Source organism: Chiloscyllium plagiosum, chromosome 16, assembly GCF_004010195.1.
Source record: "Chiloscyllium plagiosum isolate BGI_BamShark_2017 chromosome 16, ASM401019v2, whole genome shotgun sequence".
Classification (NCBI taxonomy): Eukaryota; Metazoa; Chordata; class Chondrichthyes; order Orectolobiformes; family Hemiscylliidae; genus Chiloscyllium; species Chiloscyllium plagiosum.
In genome coordinates this window covers 48321671-48339622 of record NC_057725.1, presented here as the reverse complement: position 1 = coordinate 48339622, position 17952 = coordinate 48321671, and the positions used below count along the sequence as shown (strand labels likewise).

Here is a 17952-nt window from a genome sequence, read left to right as displayed (position 1 = left end):
AAGATATTGAAATAATTAGTATGGCTCATTTTAAAATTCCCTCTGATATTGCCAAGCAAGCCATTTAGTTGTATCAAACCACCACAAATCTGACAAAAGAAATAAAACTGAATGGGTCAACTTGCAAGGATCTGAAAATGATAGTTTCAGTCCTATTGATCCTGCAAATCACTCCTTATCAATGTCTGAGGAGCTTGTGCAAAAACTGGGAGAACTGTTTCAGAGATTAGTCAAGCAGCAGCTTGATGTAGGCATTTTCACTGAATCATATTTGAAAGACAATGTCCCAGACACTGCCATGACCATCACCATCCCTCGGCATGTCCAATTCACTGACATGACAGAACTGCCAGAGATGGCTGCACAGTGGTATACAGTCAAGAGGGAATCCTCAACATTGACTAAGGACTTCAATATCTCCTAGTGTTAGGTCAAACATGAGTAAGGAAACCACCTTATGATAATAACCTTAGATTTATTATTAGATTAACAGAGCTAACATTTTGAGTCTGAAGCAACTGTTCTTTAGAGCTATTTCTGTTTCTCTCTCTACAGATGCTGCTAGACTGCTCAGTTTCTCCATTACTTTCTATTTTTATTTCAGATTCTCATTATCTGAAGTATTTTGCTTTTATTTAAGTGTGGTAAAATGCTGACAAATGCGGTTCAGCTCTTTTTGGCTCTACTACATCGCACAAATGGAGCTGATTACAAGACCACTATACAAAATAAGTTTACATATTTAACCATAATTCTATGTACAATACATTCTCTACCTTGTACAGCATATGTTAGTTAGTGGCACAATATCTGTTAATGTCCTGTCAATTGTAAATATATATTGTCAGGCTCCAGGATTCGTAATATGTCATAAAACTTTATTTCAGCGATATCATCTTTCTGAAAAAAAAATGCAGTTTTAAGAATCACCTTCATTGCTATAATCCAGGACAGATAGCAGACAAGATCTGACAACTAACTCTCCCTCCTCAAATGAGACAGAATTGCCAGATATTGTGAAGCAGTTCCTTTGGTTAGTTTCTAGAATTGCAAGTTCTCACCCACTGTTGTTAAACATCGAGTTTATGAACAGAATGAATTGTTAAAAAGTTCATAATAGCAAAATTGAAAAATTTGAGTTCTGCAAGGTATCTTTGAACACTTTATTTAAATGATATTTTGCTTTGCTTTCTATTATTAAGAATTAAACACATATCAACCTCTGTAGCTAGGTTTTACAATTGATCTTGCATGCATTCTGATCCTTTTCCAGGGCATGGTTCTATCTGCAGAGTACATCAAAAAGAAATTGGAGCAGGAGATGATTCTTTCACAAGCTTTTGGCCGAGATCTGGTATAGTACAGCTAATATTACAAAATATTGACAATTTGCCTAATAAATACTGTCGTTCTGAAGTAAAAACAATATCACTATCCAAAAGAGGAAAACTGGATTGCAGTTTGTTTAAGTTGTCATGAAATAAATCCCCCCCCCCCCCCCGCCGCCTTGAAATTGGATGGTCAGTGTCTAATGTGCAGTTCCAATATTCTCTGATGTAAGGTTTATTTTTTTTTTTGAAAAACCATATTTACTAATTTTCTAAGTTACATTTTCAGATTTTGCTGCATGTGTAATGTGTAGATGTCCCAGCTCTTATCAGTACTTTTTTAGCAGATTACTTCTGTGTGTCTTTAAACAGGTGTACTTTTCTAGAAAAGTCAGAAATTTGATGAAGTCCTAAACTTATATAAATTTAACAGTTATGATTTGCTATTCCATTGAATAGTTGATATTCATTTAAGTTGTGCATTGTAGCCTGCTCAGCTCTATTGAGAGCAGAGGATGAGATGGTTGGGACGGCTCCAGGTATGCACCGTAATCTGACTTGATAATGTAGAATAACATTTCAGTTTAATGATGAATGGTACTCTTTTGAAGTAGATAGTAATCTATTGGCCACGCTGTTGGGTTTGATTTTAAACATTCCACAGCAATATAAAAAGGGCAAGGAGTTCTTCAAGAGCCCTTCTTGCCTCAAGTACATCTCCAGGATATCTCTGTAAGAGTTCCTCAGGGTACTGTCCTAGGCCCAGCCATATTCAGCTGCTTCATCTATGACCTTCCAGCCATCTAAAAGTCAGATGTGGGGATGTTTGGTGATGATGATCGCACAATGTTCAACACCATTCACTACTACTTCTCATACTGAAGCAGTCCATGCTCAGGTGCAACAAGATCTGGACAATATCCAGGCTTGGTCAGACAAGTGGCACATGAAATTCCTGCCACACAAATGCCAGGCAATGGCAATCTCCAATAAAAGACAATCTATCCTGGCTTTTTGACATTCAACAGTGCTACCTTCGTTGAATCGCCAACTATCAATAACATTGATAGGAGATTATCATTGACCAAAAACTCAAATGGACTTGTTACATAAACACTGGCTATAAGAGCAGGTCAGAGGCTAAGAACAACACAGTGGGTAACTCACCGCCTGACTCCCCAAAGATGGTCCTACATGGCTGAAGTCAAGATAGAATGCTTCCCACTTGCCTGGATGGGCACAAATCCAATAACATTTGAGAAACTTGACACCATCCAGAACAAAGCAGCTCACTTAATGTGCACCGCTCCATCCACCAATGATGCTCATTAGCTTCAGTGTGTACAATCTACAAGATGCACAGAGGAAACTCACCAGAGATTCATATACAGCACCTTCTAAACTCACAATGACTTTCTTCCAGAAAGACAAGGGAAGCAGGTGCATGGGGACACCATCACCTGCAACTTCCCCTCCAAGCCACTCACCATCCTGACTTGGAAATACCTTGCCGTTCCTTTACTGTAACTGGGTTAAAATCCTCAAAATTCCCTCCCTAAGGCATTGTGGGTCAACCTGCAATGGTTTGAGAAGGCACCTTACCACCACCACCACCACAGGGGCAGTTAGGAATAGGCACTAAATGCTGGCCAGCCAGTGTCGCATGAGTGAATTTTAAAAGGTACTATTAAAAAAGCCGATTGATATTGCTATTTTAGAAAACTTTCTGTGTGTTCACCTTCATAATAAATAAGCTATGATAAGTCATAGAGTCATAGAGATGTACAGCATGGAAACAGACCTTTCGGTCCAACCTGTCCACGCCGACCAGATATCCCAACCCAATCTAGTCCCACCTGCCAGCACCCGGCCCATATCCCTCCAAACCCTTACTATTCATATACCCATCCAAATGCCTCTTAAATGTTGCAATTGTACCAGCCTCCACCACATCCTCTGGCAGCTCATTCCATACACACACCACCCTCTGCGTGAAAAAGTTGCCCCTTCGGTCTCTTTTATATCTTTCCCCTCTCACCCTAAACCTATGCCCTCTAGTTCTGGACTCCCCGATCCCAGGGAAAAGACTTTGTCTATTTATCCTATCCATGCCCCTCATAACTTTGTAAACCTCTATAAGGTCACCCCTCAGCCTCTGACGCTCCAAGGAAAACAGCCCCAGCCTGTTCAGCCTCTCCCTACAGCTCAAATCCTCCAACCCTAGCAACATCCTCATTGTATATGAAGTATTTTCAGCTGCTATTGAGACACATGATTATGACTATATAAAAATGCAAATGTATCAGGTTGTAAGTTTGCTCGCTGAGCTGGAAGGTTTGTTTTCAGATGGTTCGTCACTATACGAGGTAACCTCATCAGTGAACTTCTGGTGAAGCGCTGGTTTCTATTTATGTCCTGCTTTCTATTTATGTGTCTTGGTTTCTTCAGGTGGGGTGATATCACTTCTGGTTCTTTTTTCTTAGAGAATGGTAGGTGGGGTCCCAATCAGTGTGTTTATTCCAGTTAGAATGCCAGGCCTCTAGGAATTTCCATTTGTGTCTCTGTTTAGCTTGTCCTACAATGGATGTGTTGTCCCAATCAAAGTGTTGCCCTTCCTCATCTTTATGTAAGGATACTAGTGACAGTGGATCATGTCTTTCGGTGGCTAGTTTGTGTTCATATGTCCTGGTGGCTGATTTTCAGCCTGTTTCTCTGATGTATTGTTTGTTACAGTCCTTGCAGATATTTTGTAAATGACATTTGTTTTGCTGATTGTTTGTACGGGGTCCTTTAGGTTAATTAGCAACTGTTTAAGCGTGTTGGTCGGCTTGTGGACTTTGGGTCTGCTACATGGATGGCACTTCTGTGATTAACCTACAACACCATTAATAATATCCTTACTGACATAAAGTTCACAAAAGAGAAGAATGACTCCCATTCCTAGATGTTACAGTAGAACAAACAGATAATGGAGAACTTCAAACCAGCATGTACAGAAAAGCAACACACACAGACCAAATACTTAACTACAGAAGCAAGCATCCCAACACACACAAACAGAGCTGCATCAGGACATTATTTCAATGAGCCACAACACACTGCAGCACCCAGGAACTATGAACAGCTGAGGAAAAATACCTATGCAGTGTATTCAGGAAGACTGGTTACCCAATAAACGCAGTTGCCGATTTTCTCAACAACAGACCCAAACAAGCAGACACAACGTGCCCAGAAACTCTAGCCGCATTACCTTACATCAAAGACATCTCTGAAATGACTACCAGACTACTCAGACCTCTTGGCATCATGGTAGCCCACAAACCTACCAAGGCACACACAGCAGCTAATGAACCTAAAACAACCAGCAAAAAGAATGTCATTTACAAAATATCATGCAAGGACTGTAACAAACACTACATTAGACAAACAGGCAGAAAACTAGCCACCAGGATACATGAACACCAACTAGCCACCAAAAGACGTGACCCACTATGTCTAGTATCCTTACATACTGATGACAATAGACAACACTGTGACTGGGACAACACATCCATCGTAGGACAAACTAAACGGAGATATGCACAGGAATTTCTAGAGGCCTGGCATTCTGACCGGACTCCATCAACAAACTTATCGATTTGGACTCTACCTACCATCCGCTGAGAAAAAGAACCAGAAAGGATATCACCCACCTTAAGAAAGTTAGAAACATAAATAGAAAGCGGGACATAACATTAGCGCTTCACAGAGGCTCACTGGTGATGTTACCTAGTATGGCGACGAAACGTTTGAAAACAAACTTGCCAGCTCAGTGAGCAAACTTACAACCTGAACCTCAACCTAAGCTACAAATCTTCTCAAAAATAAAATGCAAATGTATTATGTAGGTCAGTTGGTTTTTCTCTCACTCCAAAAGATCTGTGGGCAGAACCTCAAGTGAGTCCGAGCAGTGGGCTGTGGCAGAATCAGGCAAATATCCTGCTACGCCCGTCTCAACTTTGGGAGGATCTGGCTCCAACTTTTATGATTTTCACAAGTGGTTTGACAAGATTCTTGCTAAGCAGCCCGAGATTCCAATCAATGAGGATTAAAGTTTGTAAAGTACCCTGTTAATACCACACCTAATTTCATTAATGTTCAGACTTCCATCTCATCAAACAAGCTAGACATTGGCAAAACTTGAGAAAGAAACCAGATTGATCTGTTCAGCTAGTCATTTGCTCTGAATGACCTACGTATTGCCTGAGAACATATTGCTCCCTAGAGCATGGTCCACAACTGTCAGGTGGCTAGGCACATCTTGACCAAGACTATTTGGTCATGTTATTTGAAGAGTTGATCTTCAGTCCGTTTCTGTGGACTAAGTTGCTTCAACCTCTGCAGGTTAGTCTTTGCCAAATTGGATTGCAAGCTCTGGACAAGGATGCAGTACAGTTGTGAAGGGAAATGGGCTGGGCTGAAGGGAGACTAGGAATGATGAGATGTGGGGAAGGGAGAAGGGGAATTGATTGTGGTCAGGAGCATTGTGGTCGGGTGGGGTAGCTGGCTGAGAAGCAGTGAATGATCACATTGGACATGGTTATTTGACATGACGGCGCTTCTTGGAAACAATAGAATATGCAGAATGCAAGAAGGAAATTCAACCTCTTAAGCCTGTTCTACCATATGTACAACCACCACTGATCTAATCTCAGCCTCAACTCCACTTTCCTCTCTCCATAATCATTTAACCTGTTCCTAAGTAAAAATCTGTGTCTCTCCTCAAATTTATTCAGTGTCCCAGAATCCAAGGATTCATGACCCTTTGAGAGAAGTAATTCCTCCTCATTTCTGTTTTAAATCTTCCACCCCTTAGACTTCTCATTCTAGATTGCCCCACAAAAGGAAACATCCACTCTACATTTACAATGTCAGTTCCCTTTAGCATTTAATATATCTCAATTAGATCTCCTCTTATCCTTCTAAGCTGTAGTGGTTTTAGGCCTAAACTATTCAATCTCCTCTTATAAAACAAGCTTTAAATCTCTGGAATTAATCTAGTGAAGCTTCTCTAAACAGCTTCCAATGTCATTACAAAGGTAGGCAGCTGTAGGCACAGATTGGGATGGGACTTTTAAAAATAAATGTTTATGGGATGTGGGTGTTGCTGGCTGGGCCAGTATTTATTGCCAATCCCTACTTGCCACTTAAAGTGGTGGTGAGGTTCCTCTCTGAACTGTTGAAGCCTATGTGCAATAAAGGAAGTATGAAGTGTGTGGAGTTAACAGCATGGGCTACAAGTCTGACTCAGTCAGGCTGAAAGCAACTAGAAGAAGAGTGGTTCACCACAATGCCAATCGAAAGTGTGCAATTCGGAGCATTCGGAATGTGCAGGGTAAATGACCTGACCAGTGAGAGGAGGGGCTATAACAAAAAACTATCATAGGAATTTTAAAGGGAAACAACATTGGCCATAGGCATGCTGGCTGCTTATTCCCTGACCATCCTACAGCATGGGCGCACTCTGAATGTTGCACTTCCCTGGCACATCCAACGACAACATATTGACTACTACACCTTCATGACAGAGAGACCTAAATATTTGGGATATTAAGGAAAGCCAAAGGTGTCAGCATGATCCATTGTTATAACACCCCTGATTTTGGATGATGCAGTATGCTGGCAGCGCTGACCTCCATTCATGGAGTCTCATTTTTGACTAGGAAGTGCTGTTAGGTGGTGTGAAGATGCACAGAGAGACTTGGATATTCACCTTGCAATTTAACAGAATACTAAGGTTATGAAGATTCAGACCATGCCTCGGTGAGGAATGGATTTGATGGTGAGAAATTGGAGTTTGGAATGGGATCCCAAGACAGCGGCTTTTGGAAATCTTCGATTGGTTTTTACATTGTTAACTAAAGTAATCCTTAATTATTGCAATTTACTTTGGTAACTTTAATGAACGTAAGTGTGCCACCAATTGCAATAATAATATATGTAGAAACTCTCAAGATTTAGATGCTGTGTCATGAAGTAACGTGGGATTGGTGAAGACAGGCAGAGGGTACCATCTGGTTGGTCATAGGAGGAATGAATCCGGTAGGTAGCTGGGTGGAGTGGAAGGGAGGGGGAGGGGCTGGGAAGGGAGTTGGGGGATGGCAAGGGAGGTTATTTGAAATTGGAGAACTCAATTCCTGATTGAATTCTTGATAAAGGGCTTTTGCCCGAAATGTTGATTTTCCTGCTCCTTGGATGCTGCCTGACCCGCTGTGCTTTTTCAGCACCACTCTTATCTTGAAAAACGCAATGTTGAGTCCTCTGGGCTTAGGCTGCCCAGGCGGAAGGCGAGGTGTTGTTCCTGCAGTTTTCTTTTTGGTTCGTTGTGGCAATGAAAGCGGCTAAGAATGGTTATGTTGGAAAGGCAGTAGGTAGGGGAATTAAAAGGGTGGTGACTGGGAGGTCTGGTTGGCTGCTGTGTGCCCGGCAGAGATGCTCAGTGAACCGTTCTTAAGTTTACATTTGGTCACCCCAATGTAGAGAAGACCACATTGGGAGCATCTGATGGAGCAACTAGGTTGGAAGAGAGGCAGTTGAACCTCTGTCTCACATGGAACGATTGTTTGAGGACCTGGATAGAGGTGAGGCGGGGGTGGTATGCCAGCAGTTTTTGAATCTTTTCCAGTTGCATTGGAAGGTACCTGGGGATTTGGGGGAGGGGGGGGTTGGTAGGGAGAGTGGCGCAAATCAAGGACTGTTGAAGGGAACGGTCCTTGCGGAAGGCAGAGAGGGGTGGGGAGGAAAGATATTCTTGGTGGTGGGGTCTAGTTGGAGTTGGCGGAAGTGTTTAAGAATGATGTATTGGATGCAGAGACTGGTGGGGTGGTGGGTGAGGACAAGGGGACTCTGTCTTTATTGAGTTTGGAGGGTCGGGTTTGGAGGGGAGGTTTCGAGCAATGGAACATGGAATGGAGGTGGTGTGGTGGAGGGCTTTTTGGATAACAGAGGGGAAAAGCACATTGTTCAAAATAGGTAGTCATCTGGGATGCTTGGGAGAGGAATGTATCCTCTTCTGAGCAGATATGGTGGGGGTAGAGGATGGACTTCTTGCAGGATACTGGGTTGGAGGAGGTATAGTCTAGGTAGTTGTGAGAGTCTGTGGGTTTGTAATAAATATCTGTCTGGAGACTTGCCAGAGATGGAAAAGGAGAGATCAAGAAAGGGGAGGGAGGTGTCTGAGGTGGACCAAGTGAATTTGAGGGTGGGGTGGAAGACTTGGGCAAAGTCAAAAACTGTTCCAGTTCAGCCTGGGTGCAGGATGCTGTGCCAATGCAGTCATCGATGTAACGGCAGAAGAGTTGGGGCGCAGTGCCTATGTAGGTACTGAAGAGGGACTGTTCGACATAGCTGACAAAGAGACAGGCATAGCTGGGGCCCTTCTGGGTGCCCATGGCCACCCCCTGGATTTGGAGGAAATGGAGAATTTATTGAGGGTGAGGAATAGTTCGGTGAGGTGGAGGAGGGTATTGGTGAAGGGGAACTGGATAGGTCTGTTGGAGAGGAAGAAGCTGAGGGCCTGGAGGCAATCCTTGTGGGGCATTGATGTGTATAAGGACTGCATGTCCATAGTGAAGGTAAAGCGCTGGGGGGCCAGGGGACTGCAAGTTACTGAAGATATCAAGGGCGTTGTTGGTGTCACGGATGTAGGTGGCAAGTGTCTGAACCGAGGGGGAGAGGATGGACTCGAGATAGGATAAGATGGGTTCAGTGGGGCAGGAGCATGTAAAGATGATGGGTTGGCTGGGGTAGTTGGGCTTGTGCATCTTGGGGAGCAGGTAGAACTCGGCAGTGCGAGGTTAGGGGGCTATGAGATTGGAGGCGGTGGAGGGGAGATCGCTGGAGGCAATGAGAACACAGTGCGAGTAATTTTTGGCATGATGGGTCGCGGTGTGGTTGTGGGCAAGGGGGAGGTAGAATGTGGTATCAGAGAAATTATTGAGGTTATCAAGTGGAGGAGGAACGTTGGAGGTGGGAGAAGGGATCCTTGGAGGGAGTTGGGAGTTTTTGTCAAAGAAAAAGATGCGGAAGTGGCAGAAGAAGAGCTTCACGTTGTGGCAGCTCCAGAATTCATTGAAGTGGGGGTGGAGGGGCACAGATGTGAGCCCTTTTCTGAGGACGGACCATTCAGCCTAGGAGTTTGAGGTTGTGGGGCATAGTGAATATGTGGCAAGGCTCAGGGGTGTCCTGGGGCAGGGGGAAGGGTGAGGATTGGATGTGGTGTGGTGGGGGATGGAGTGGGTTTGAAAGGGGAATGGGGTGGGGGGGGTGCAGGGGAGATGAGGTGAAGAGGGTGAGGAGGGAGAGCTGGTATGCAGTTTTTTGGTCTCTAATCAAGTTCCTAATTTTGAGTGTTGGCATTCATCTTTTCCCACCACCCCTGGTATTAGAAAAAATGAGAGATTATGTCAACTAGGAACTTAGTCCTAAAATTTGGAGAATATACAAGGCAGAGTCTTGGAAACTGAATGAATATCCTTGGGAATATTACATGGTACTTTGGTCAAATAATAAAAGAATGTTGTTCAAAGGAATAGAGTCTTGTAGGCATTACAATGTCCCTGCTTTCTTAGTTGACTTACCATTACACCACCAGCATACTGACCTTGATGAAGTAACTTGAGCTGGTGATATCAGAAGGGTGTGCAGCTTCACGCCTTCTCTTCCTCTCCAATCTTGCTTGTGGATTCTTGCTACAATATCTTATTATGGGACAGGGTGACAGGCCGGAAGGAAGAAGAAAGGTAAATCCTCACTTCTTCCATAGACACTTCATCAAGTTGGCCTGCCTCATTTCCCAGCAACTACTCCAGCATTGTTCCTCATTGAAACACACATATATTCTTCAAGAAAGTCCTCCTGACTATGTTTCAGAAATTTCTTCACCTTTCCCTTTAATGTAACATTATCCTAATTGATAGGTATGATTCTGTTATTGCACAGCACTGTGATTTTCCTGCATATTTTTTCTCCACATCACTCTCTCTATTTGGAGATCTGTAGCACCTGTATATGGGGCAATGAGGGTTGAAATTGATCGTTATTATCATGTGATTGTAATTGCAGGGTCTTTCTGGCAGGTTTGCTACATTTCTAGGTAAGGATGTGATACAATTTGACAGATGTTCCAGTTGTTGTTGAGCTTGATGAATTGCCACATACATAGCTTCACTACTGAAGGGACAGATAGTAGATTATTGTCAAGAAGAACAAGTTTGGAAAATACTCTTTGGATAACAATGTGACTGCATATTGGGCAACTGATGCATATTGTGGATGTTTGATGCATCTATGTACACAAAGCATTATCTCCAATCAAAGCCAATGATGTAGTCCTGGAACTGTGTTTCACCAGAACAGCAGAAGACATGACTGGAGATTCAAAATAGCAGGCCTCCATAAGGTTGCAAGTATGTTATTTAAATTAAATTAAAGAAATTCTAACATTTGGGGTTAATTTTTGATGGTGATCAGTGGAAAATGTACTAAAATCTTAAACATTGCAATTCCATTCATTTTAAGGTAAAACTATGGACTTATTTCTATCGACCCAAAGCAGTTATAAAGAAGCAAGGAGTAGGCCATTCGACCCTTTGAGCCTGCTTCACAGTTTGATATGATCCTACCTTTTGCTTTAAATTTAAAAAATAATCAATCTCTTTCTTAAATATATTCAGTGATTTGGCCTTCAGTCTTCACAACCTTCTGTGACAGAAAATTCCACCGGTTCATTGCCCTTTAAGTGAAGACATTTTTTCTCATCTCATATCCTGTATCCTGGGACCGTGTTCCCAGTTCTAAATTTCCCCAACCAAAGAAAACACCCTCCCTGTATTTAGTCTATCCAGCCCACTTAGACATTTCAATCAGATCCCCTCTCATCCTTCTAAATTCTAGTAAATTCAGGTCCGGTCGAACCAATCTATCCTCATAATTCAGTCCTACCATTCCAAGTATCAGCCTACTGAACCCTCTGCTGCTCCTCTTCTATTTCTTTCCTTAGGCAGGGAGACCAAAAATACATAATACTTAAAGTGTGGTCTCATCAACGCTCTGCAAACTGCAGTAAGATATTCCTACTTCTGAACTCCTATCCTCTTGCTTTGAAAGCCAATATGCCATTTGTCTTCCTAATTGCTTGCTGCACCCGTCTGTCTACTTTCATTGATTGGTGTACAAGGACAACCAGATCCCTTTGTACATTCACATTTTGCTGGACCTATGTGAACATATTTAAATCATACTAATATGTGAATAAACGTTAGATTCATTACCAACAAATGATGGGCAGTGGATAAATTTGTTATACAGGTGGTTCTGGAATAACACACGTTTCAGCAGCGCAATTTGGCTATAACGTCACTGAAGAATTAGAGAATGGTATTTTGGAGAATGATTACCTACTTTGGCAATAGAGTAATTCCAGCGGGAGTTGGTTTGCATGCTTCATTCTCCACATGTGCCAATGTGCACACTGAAATCTCTGCTCCATTCTGTGCTTGCGCTGATGTTCTTCTTGTACTGTGTGTGCGCCGTTGTCTGCATATATGCGACGTTGCTGCCAGTCTTTGGGCCATTCTGTGCATGCACCAATGTCAGCTGCCGTCAGAGCAGCTTTCTTTGAGAGGTACTGTGCAGAGAGCAGCTTTCTTACATTTTTTAAATGTACTGTGTTAAATTTACTTTTGTTTCATTAATAAATATGCTTTCAACCTTCATTCAGGCTGGTCTATACTTTGCATTAGGCTTTTGGGTAATTTTTGAGTAATCATGAGTGATATTTTTTGCTGGTCTGCCCCTAGCCCCATTTTTCCCATAGACCCCATTATTTCTGTTAAGCGATTTTCTATTAAACAAGGTTTCGCTGAATGCAACTACAGTGTTATAGGATACCTGTATGTGTTTATGTGTGGGCTTTTGGAATTGCAGATGAGATCGGGGGCACAGTGGCACAGTGGTTAGCACTGCTGCCTCACAGCGCCACAGTTCAATTCCCGACTCAGGCGACTGACTGTGTGGAGTTTGCACGTTCTCCCCGTGTCTGCGTGGGTTTCCTCCGGGTGCTCCGGTTTCCTCCCACAGTCCAAAGATGTGCAGGTTAGGTGAATTGGCCATGCTAAATTGCCCTTAGTGTTAGGTAATAAGGGGTAAATGTAGGGGTATGGGTGGGTTGCGCTTCGGCGGGTCGGTGTGGACTTGTTGGGCCGAAGGGCCTGTTTCCACACTGTAAGTAATCTAATCTAATCTAATCTAATCTTTACATTAACTTTCTCACTGGGTGGAAAAAAAAACTTGTTCTTTATTTATTTGATTCTTTCTTGCTGATCACAATGCACACAATACCAATTTATTAGTTACTGCCGCCTCTTTGAGAACTGTAAGAATATATTTTGCAGTTACATCAACTAAAGCATTAATGTTCATCTGGGCAGATTCCTGTCAATTCTTTAAGGCATATGATGCTAATGTCTGTAGGATCATTGATGTCAAAATATTTAATGGTGCACTCAATAACCTTTTGACTAACTTGCTAAATCTGAAAAATATTTGGGACAGACAACTTTTATGATGTTTGGGGAATAGTGGGCTTAATTACTGTATCTCTGTAAAATAGAATGAATAACACTTGATTCAGCTCCTTACCAAATCAACTGAGTTAAATCAGTTGATCTATTTTGGCATTTGCCATATTAATGGTGGTGACTGTATTTCAAAGATTTGATTTATGGATAATGTCAACACAGGAACATCATTCCAGGGAAAATAATAATGTTTATAATTATTGAGAGTACTTTGTGTACTGAATATAATGCATTTATTTACCTAATGTTAAATACTTGTGTCTGCATGTATTTACTCTGAGTTAAGGTTTATTTACAATCTATATTATGACTTGGTTGCAAGGAAAGAAGGTACTACTAAAATATGTGGAGAAATAAGTTGCAACAAAGAAATAAAAAGGTTTCAATTGGGTATGGATGGTTCAGTGAATGGCACAAAATTGGCAGATGGCATTTGATGTGGATAACTGAGGTTATCCATTTTCATTGAAGGAATAGAAAGGCAGCTTACTGTCTAAATGGAGAGAAACTTCAGAGTGTTTCAATGCAGAGTGAACTGCTTCCTTGTTCATGGATTGCACAAAATAAGAATGCAGATACAGCAGTTAATGAGGAATGCAAATGGAATTTTTGCATTTATTGTAGAATTAATAGAGTACTAAAGTAAGTGTTGCTGAAACTGCATAAGGCATTAGTGAGATTGCGCCTGGAATAGCATGTAAAATTTGGTCCTCTTACTTGATGAGGGAAGTGATTGTATTGGAGTCTGTTCAGAGGAGGTTTATTAGATTGATTCCAGACATGAGCGGTTTGTCTTATGAAGAGAAGTTGAGCTGTTTAGGCCTGTATCTCTAGAGTTAAGAAGAATGTCAGGGGATGTAATTGAGGCGTGTAAGATACTAAAGAGAATTGACATGGTAGATGTAAAGATTAGAGCGGTGTTGGAAAAGCACAGCAGGTCAGGCAGCATCCGAGGAGCAGGTAAATGGACATTTTGGGCAAAAGCCCTTCATCTGGAATGAGGCTGGCAGCCTTGGGGTGGAGAGATAAAATCTTGACTCTAATCTCCAGAATCTGCAGTCCTCACCTTCTCATAGTAGATGTAGAGCAAATGTATCTCCTTCTGGGGCAATCTAGAAAAAGAGCTTATACATCAGGAGTAGCAGATAGTTGAGGAGAGATTACTTCCCTCAAAGGGTAATGAATCTGTAAAATTCACTACTCCACAGTGCAGTGGATGCTGGCACACTGAGTAAATTTGAGGAGAGAGGCAGATTTTTAGTTAGTAATGGGTTGCGGGGTTATAGAGAGCTGGCAGGAAAGTGGAGTTGAGCTGGGTTCAGATCAGGCTCGAGATGCTGAATTACCAATTCCTACTCCTGGTTTTTATGTTCTAAGAGAGATGTTTTGCTTAAGTGTAATAGTTAATTAAGGGGTATGGAAGTCTGGGCATATCAAGCAATGATTGTTTTTTTTCAAGAAAGGGATAAATCGTGTAATTGAAATGTCGTAACTAAGTTGTGATAACTCACTGTAACCATCGATTATCAAAACAGCAGACTGTTTGAGAACATGCCTTTTATGAAGGCAGTAAAAAATAAAACAAAGACTATCACAAGTATTATCTGTGATTTTACTGCCCTTATTTTACTACCAGGTGAAAGGTACCAAACATTATGGATTAATCGTGGTTGGACATTCCTTAGGAGCTGGAACTGCAGCTATTCTTTCTTTCTTGCTCAGACCTCAATACCCTACACTACATTGTTATGCTTACTCTCCACCGGGAGGACTTCTTAGGTAGGTGCATATTTTATTTTGTACGTAGACGTTATCTAATCTAGGTTATAGAAAACTGAATCAGAGTTTGTGAACTGATCTAAGATGGGGGAACAAAACACTGTTGTAAATGGGTGATGTTGAGTTTGCTGACTGTATTAATGACTTGTTTGAATTTTGTATTTTATGTAGTAACTGATTAAAATACAAGAAAAATGGCACTCTATGATTGAGAGTAGATAGGGGTTGAATTGTATCTGAACCTTGTTAATACATTTATCTTTAAAATATTAAAAATGTCATTGCACACATGTTGATTTTATTACAAATGGTGTGCACCTCAGCTGATATTGATGGTAATATTCCAATTAGCAAATTCGATCCCCAGGCTATTAAAATTTGAACTTTGAACTTCTGCTCACTTCAAAACACCTACGGTGTTAGGGAGGCTAATATATTAGAAACAGTCAGCGTGTGAAGATTATACTTGTGTAAAATAGTCCAAAGGTTGGGTACTTCTGAACTGCTATAGAAAACTGATCAACACATTCAGTTCTTCGAAGTTCATGACCAGGCTCTTAAATTCAGTGTGATGTGTTTTGTCAATGTGTAGTAAATAGATTTTTCTAGGAATATGCAAAACCAATGTAGTGTACAAAATCCCATGCAAGGACTGCACAAAACACTACATAGGACAAACAGGAAGACAGCTAACGATCCGTATCCACGAACATCAACTAGCCACGAAACGACACGACCAGCTATCCTTAGTAGCCACACACGCAGATGACAAGCAACATGAATTCGACTGGGACAACACTACAATTATAGGACAAGCCAAACAGAGAACAGCCAGGGAATTCCTAGAGGCATGGCACTCATCCACAGACTCTATCAACAAACACATCAACCTGGACCCAATATACCGGCCACTACAACGGACAGCTGGAGCTGACAACCGGAAGCGGCAGAGACAGGCCACTATAAATGGCGGAGGAAACATCACAGAAGCGCTTCATAGGAGGCTCCCAAGCACTGAGGATGTCACCTAGACAGGGGACGAAACGTTTGCAAGACAAATTCCCAGCTCGGCGAACAGAACCACAACAACGAGCATCCGAGCTACAAATCTTCTCCCAAACTTTGAATATGCAATTAAACAAAACTCAGTAATAGTTTGGGCACAGGCGGTCCTCAAGTTTGCTTCAATTGAATTAACAAGTCTGTTAAAACAGCAGAAATTTGAATCAATTATCTCTATTGCACAGGAAATGTTCTGCTCATTAAAGAAAACAGAATTTAAAAGAATAATTAGGTCAGGGGACTGAGGTGGAATATGGATGGGACACTAGTGTTTCAACTTTGAGACCTTAATTCAAAGTCCACCTGAACTGACCACTGGATAAGTGTGAGAAATGGAAATGTGGTGCAAATGAAGATGCTGTACTTTTCTTGGGGCTAAAGCATGTACCCCAACTTGACCAGAAATGAATGGGCACTGATGTTGAGTATCCAGTATGATTTGTTCTCTACTTTTAACATTGCATACCTTAATTTTCAGAAGATTCACATAACAAAAAGTAAAACAAGCATTTGATTAATTGAGATGCTAGTTGAGTACCAGATTTGAGCTTCTATTGCTTCTATTTTCTGAGCATTTACTAATAGTAACTGGATTGGCTTAATTTATTTCTTTAAAATTTCCTTTGCATCTTTATCAAAATACAGCAGAAATATTAAAAAGGTAGAATATTATGGTAAGTGTGTATTAAAATAAAAAGTTGGAGTTCTCCTTAATTTTGCACATCGAGCCATCACCTGTTGTGGTACTGTGTCTTAAGAGACTAGAATGTTCCACTACTGCTCACTGCTCCATTATGCTTTGGTTACCTTTACATAAGTAATTTGACTACACTGTCCCTGAATTAAGAGCATATCGGTCAGGATCTATATTCCTAGTTCTAAACTAGCAATCTTTCTGCAATATACTTTTTCGAATATTGGGTGTGGACAACTTTGGAATTGATTATAATTGCGTCAAGATCAAATAGTCTGTTGATGGCTATAGTATATACTTCCAAATGAAGAATAGCTGCTAAGGCAGGTTACTTAAAGCCCCTGGTACCTAGGGAATCATGTCCTGGTAAGAATAATTTTCTTCAGGAGAAGAAGGATGGAAGCAAATGTTAATCTTGTCTTATATGAAAATTTAGATAATACCAGTTTAATATTAGATGGGTTTAAATATTTATATCTTTTTTGCTGTTTTTTATGTGATCGGTTATACTCAATATTAAATTTTCTTTCAGCATAACTATGCCTCCAGTTTAATTGTCCTTTTCTAATTTAATCCTTAGCTCTGATGCTATGGAATACTCCAAGGAATTTGTGACATCTGTCATCCTTGGAAAGGATTTGGTACCAAGGCAAGTTGTGAAACCTTATTTTATTTTATATTTCAACCTCAATTCTGTGCTTTTTCACTATTTATGGTCTTGATTTTCTGCCAGAATGTTTACAGATTTTGAGGTTTAGTTTTGTAAGAACCAACTTTATTTAATTGCTTTTCATTGATTTTTCACTTTGTATTGCCTTTAAGCCAAATTGATGTTCCAGTTGGGGGACACATGGTAGAACTAGTTATCCAATTAGCTCTGCTGTTTAGCTTTTGATCATTTTTTTTATTTGTGTTGCCTTTAGAAAGGAAATGAGCAGGAGCTAGGCAGTTTGGAGTTGTTAACGATTGCATCATTTTAATAATGAAAAGTAATCTGATACTTATTTGGATCATTTAACTTGCTCTGTCAGAAAATTCAAATTTCATTGAGTTTTTGGTGGTGTTACTTATCTGCTGAGGGCTTTGAGGAGAGCCACTCTATTGTGAAAAAAAATTTTAAGATGTTGCTTCATGAGTTAGCAGATCTCAAAACTTTGTTTTCTTTGATGAATTGCTGAATGTATATAGTTATAGGAGGAGAAAGTGAGGACTGCAGATGCTGGAGATCAGAGCTGAAAATGTGTTGCTGGAAAAGCGCAGCAGGTCAGGCAGCATCCAAGGAACAGGAGAATCGACATTTCGGGCATAAGCCCTTCTTCAGGAATGAGGAAAGTGTGCCCAGCAGGCTAAGATAAAAGGTAGGGAGGAGGGACTTGGCGGAGGGGCGTTGGAAATGCAATAGGTGGAAGGAGGTCAAGGTGAGGGTGATAGGCCGGAGTGGGGTGGGGGCGGAGAGGTCAGGAAGAAGATT

The 17952-nt window shown here is 41.2% G+C and overlaps 1 protein-coding gene across 6 annotated transcripts in view; it reads left to right on the top strand.

Annotated features, from left to right (window-relative positions):
- Nucleotides 1-17952, top strand: part of dagla (diacylglycerol lipase, alpha) — a 388180-nt gene that overhangs the window by 318067 nt on the left and 52161 nt on the right. For all 6 annotated transcript variants that reach the window (XM_043706006.1, XM_043706009.1, XM_043706007.1 and 3 more), the window contains 3 exons: nt 1274-1354; nt 14583-14725; nt 17062-17130. In XM_043706006.1, the coding sequence (XP_043561941.1) occupies nt 1274-1354; nt 14583-14725; nt 17062-17130 (293 nt within the window). The remainder of the gene's footprint in view (nt 1-1273; nt 1355-14582; nt 14726-17061; nt 17131-17952) is intronic.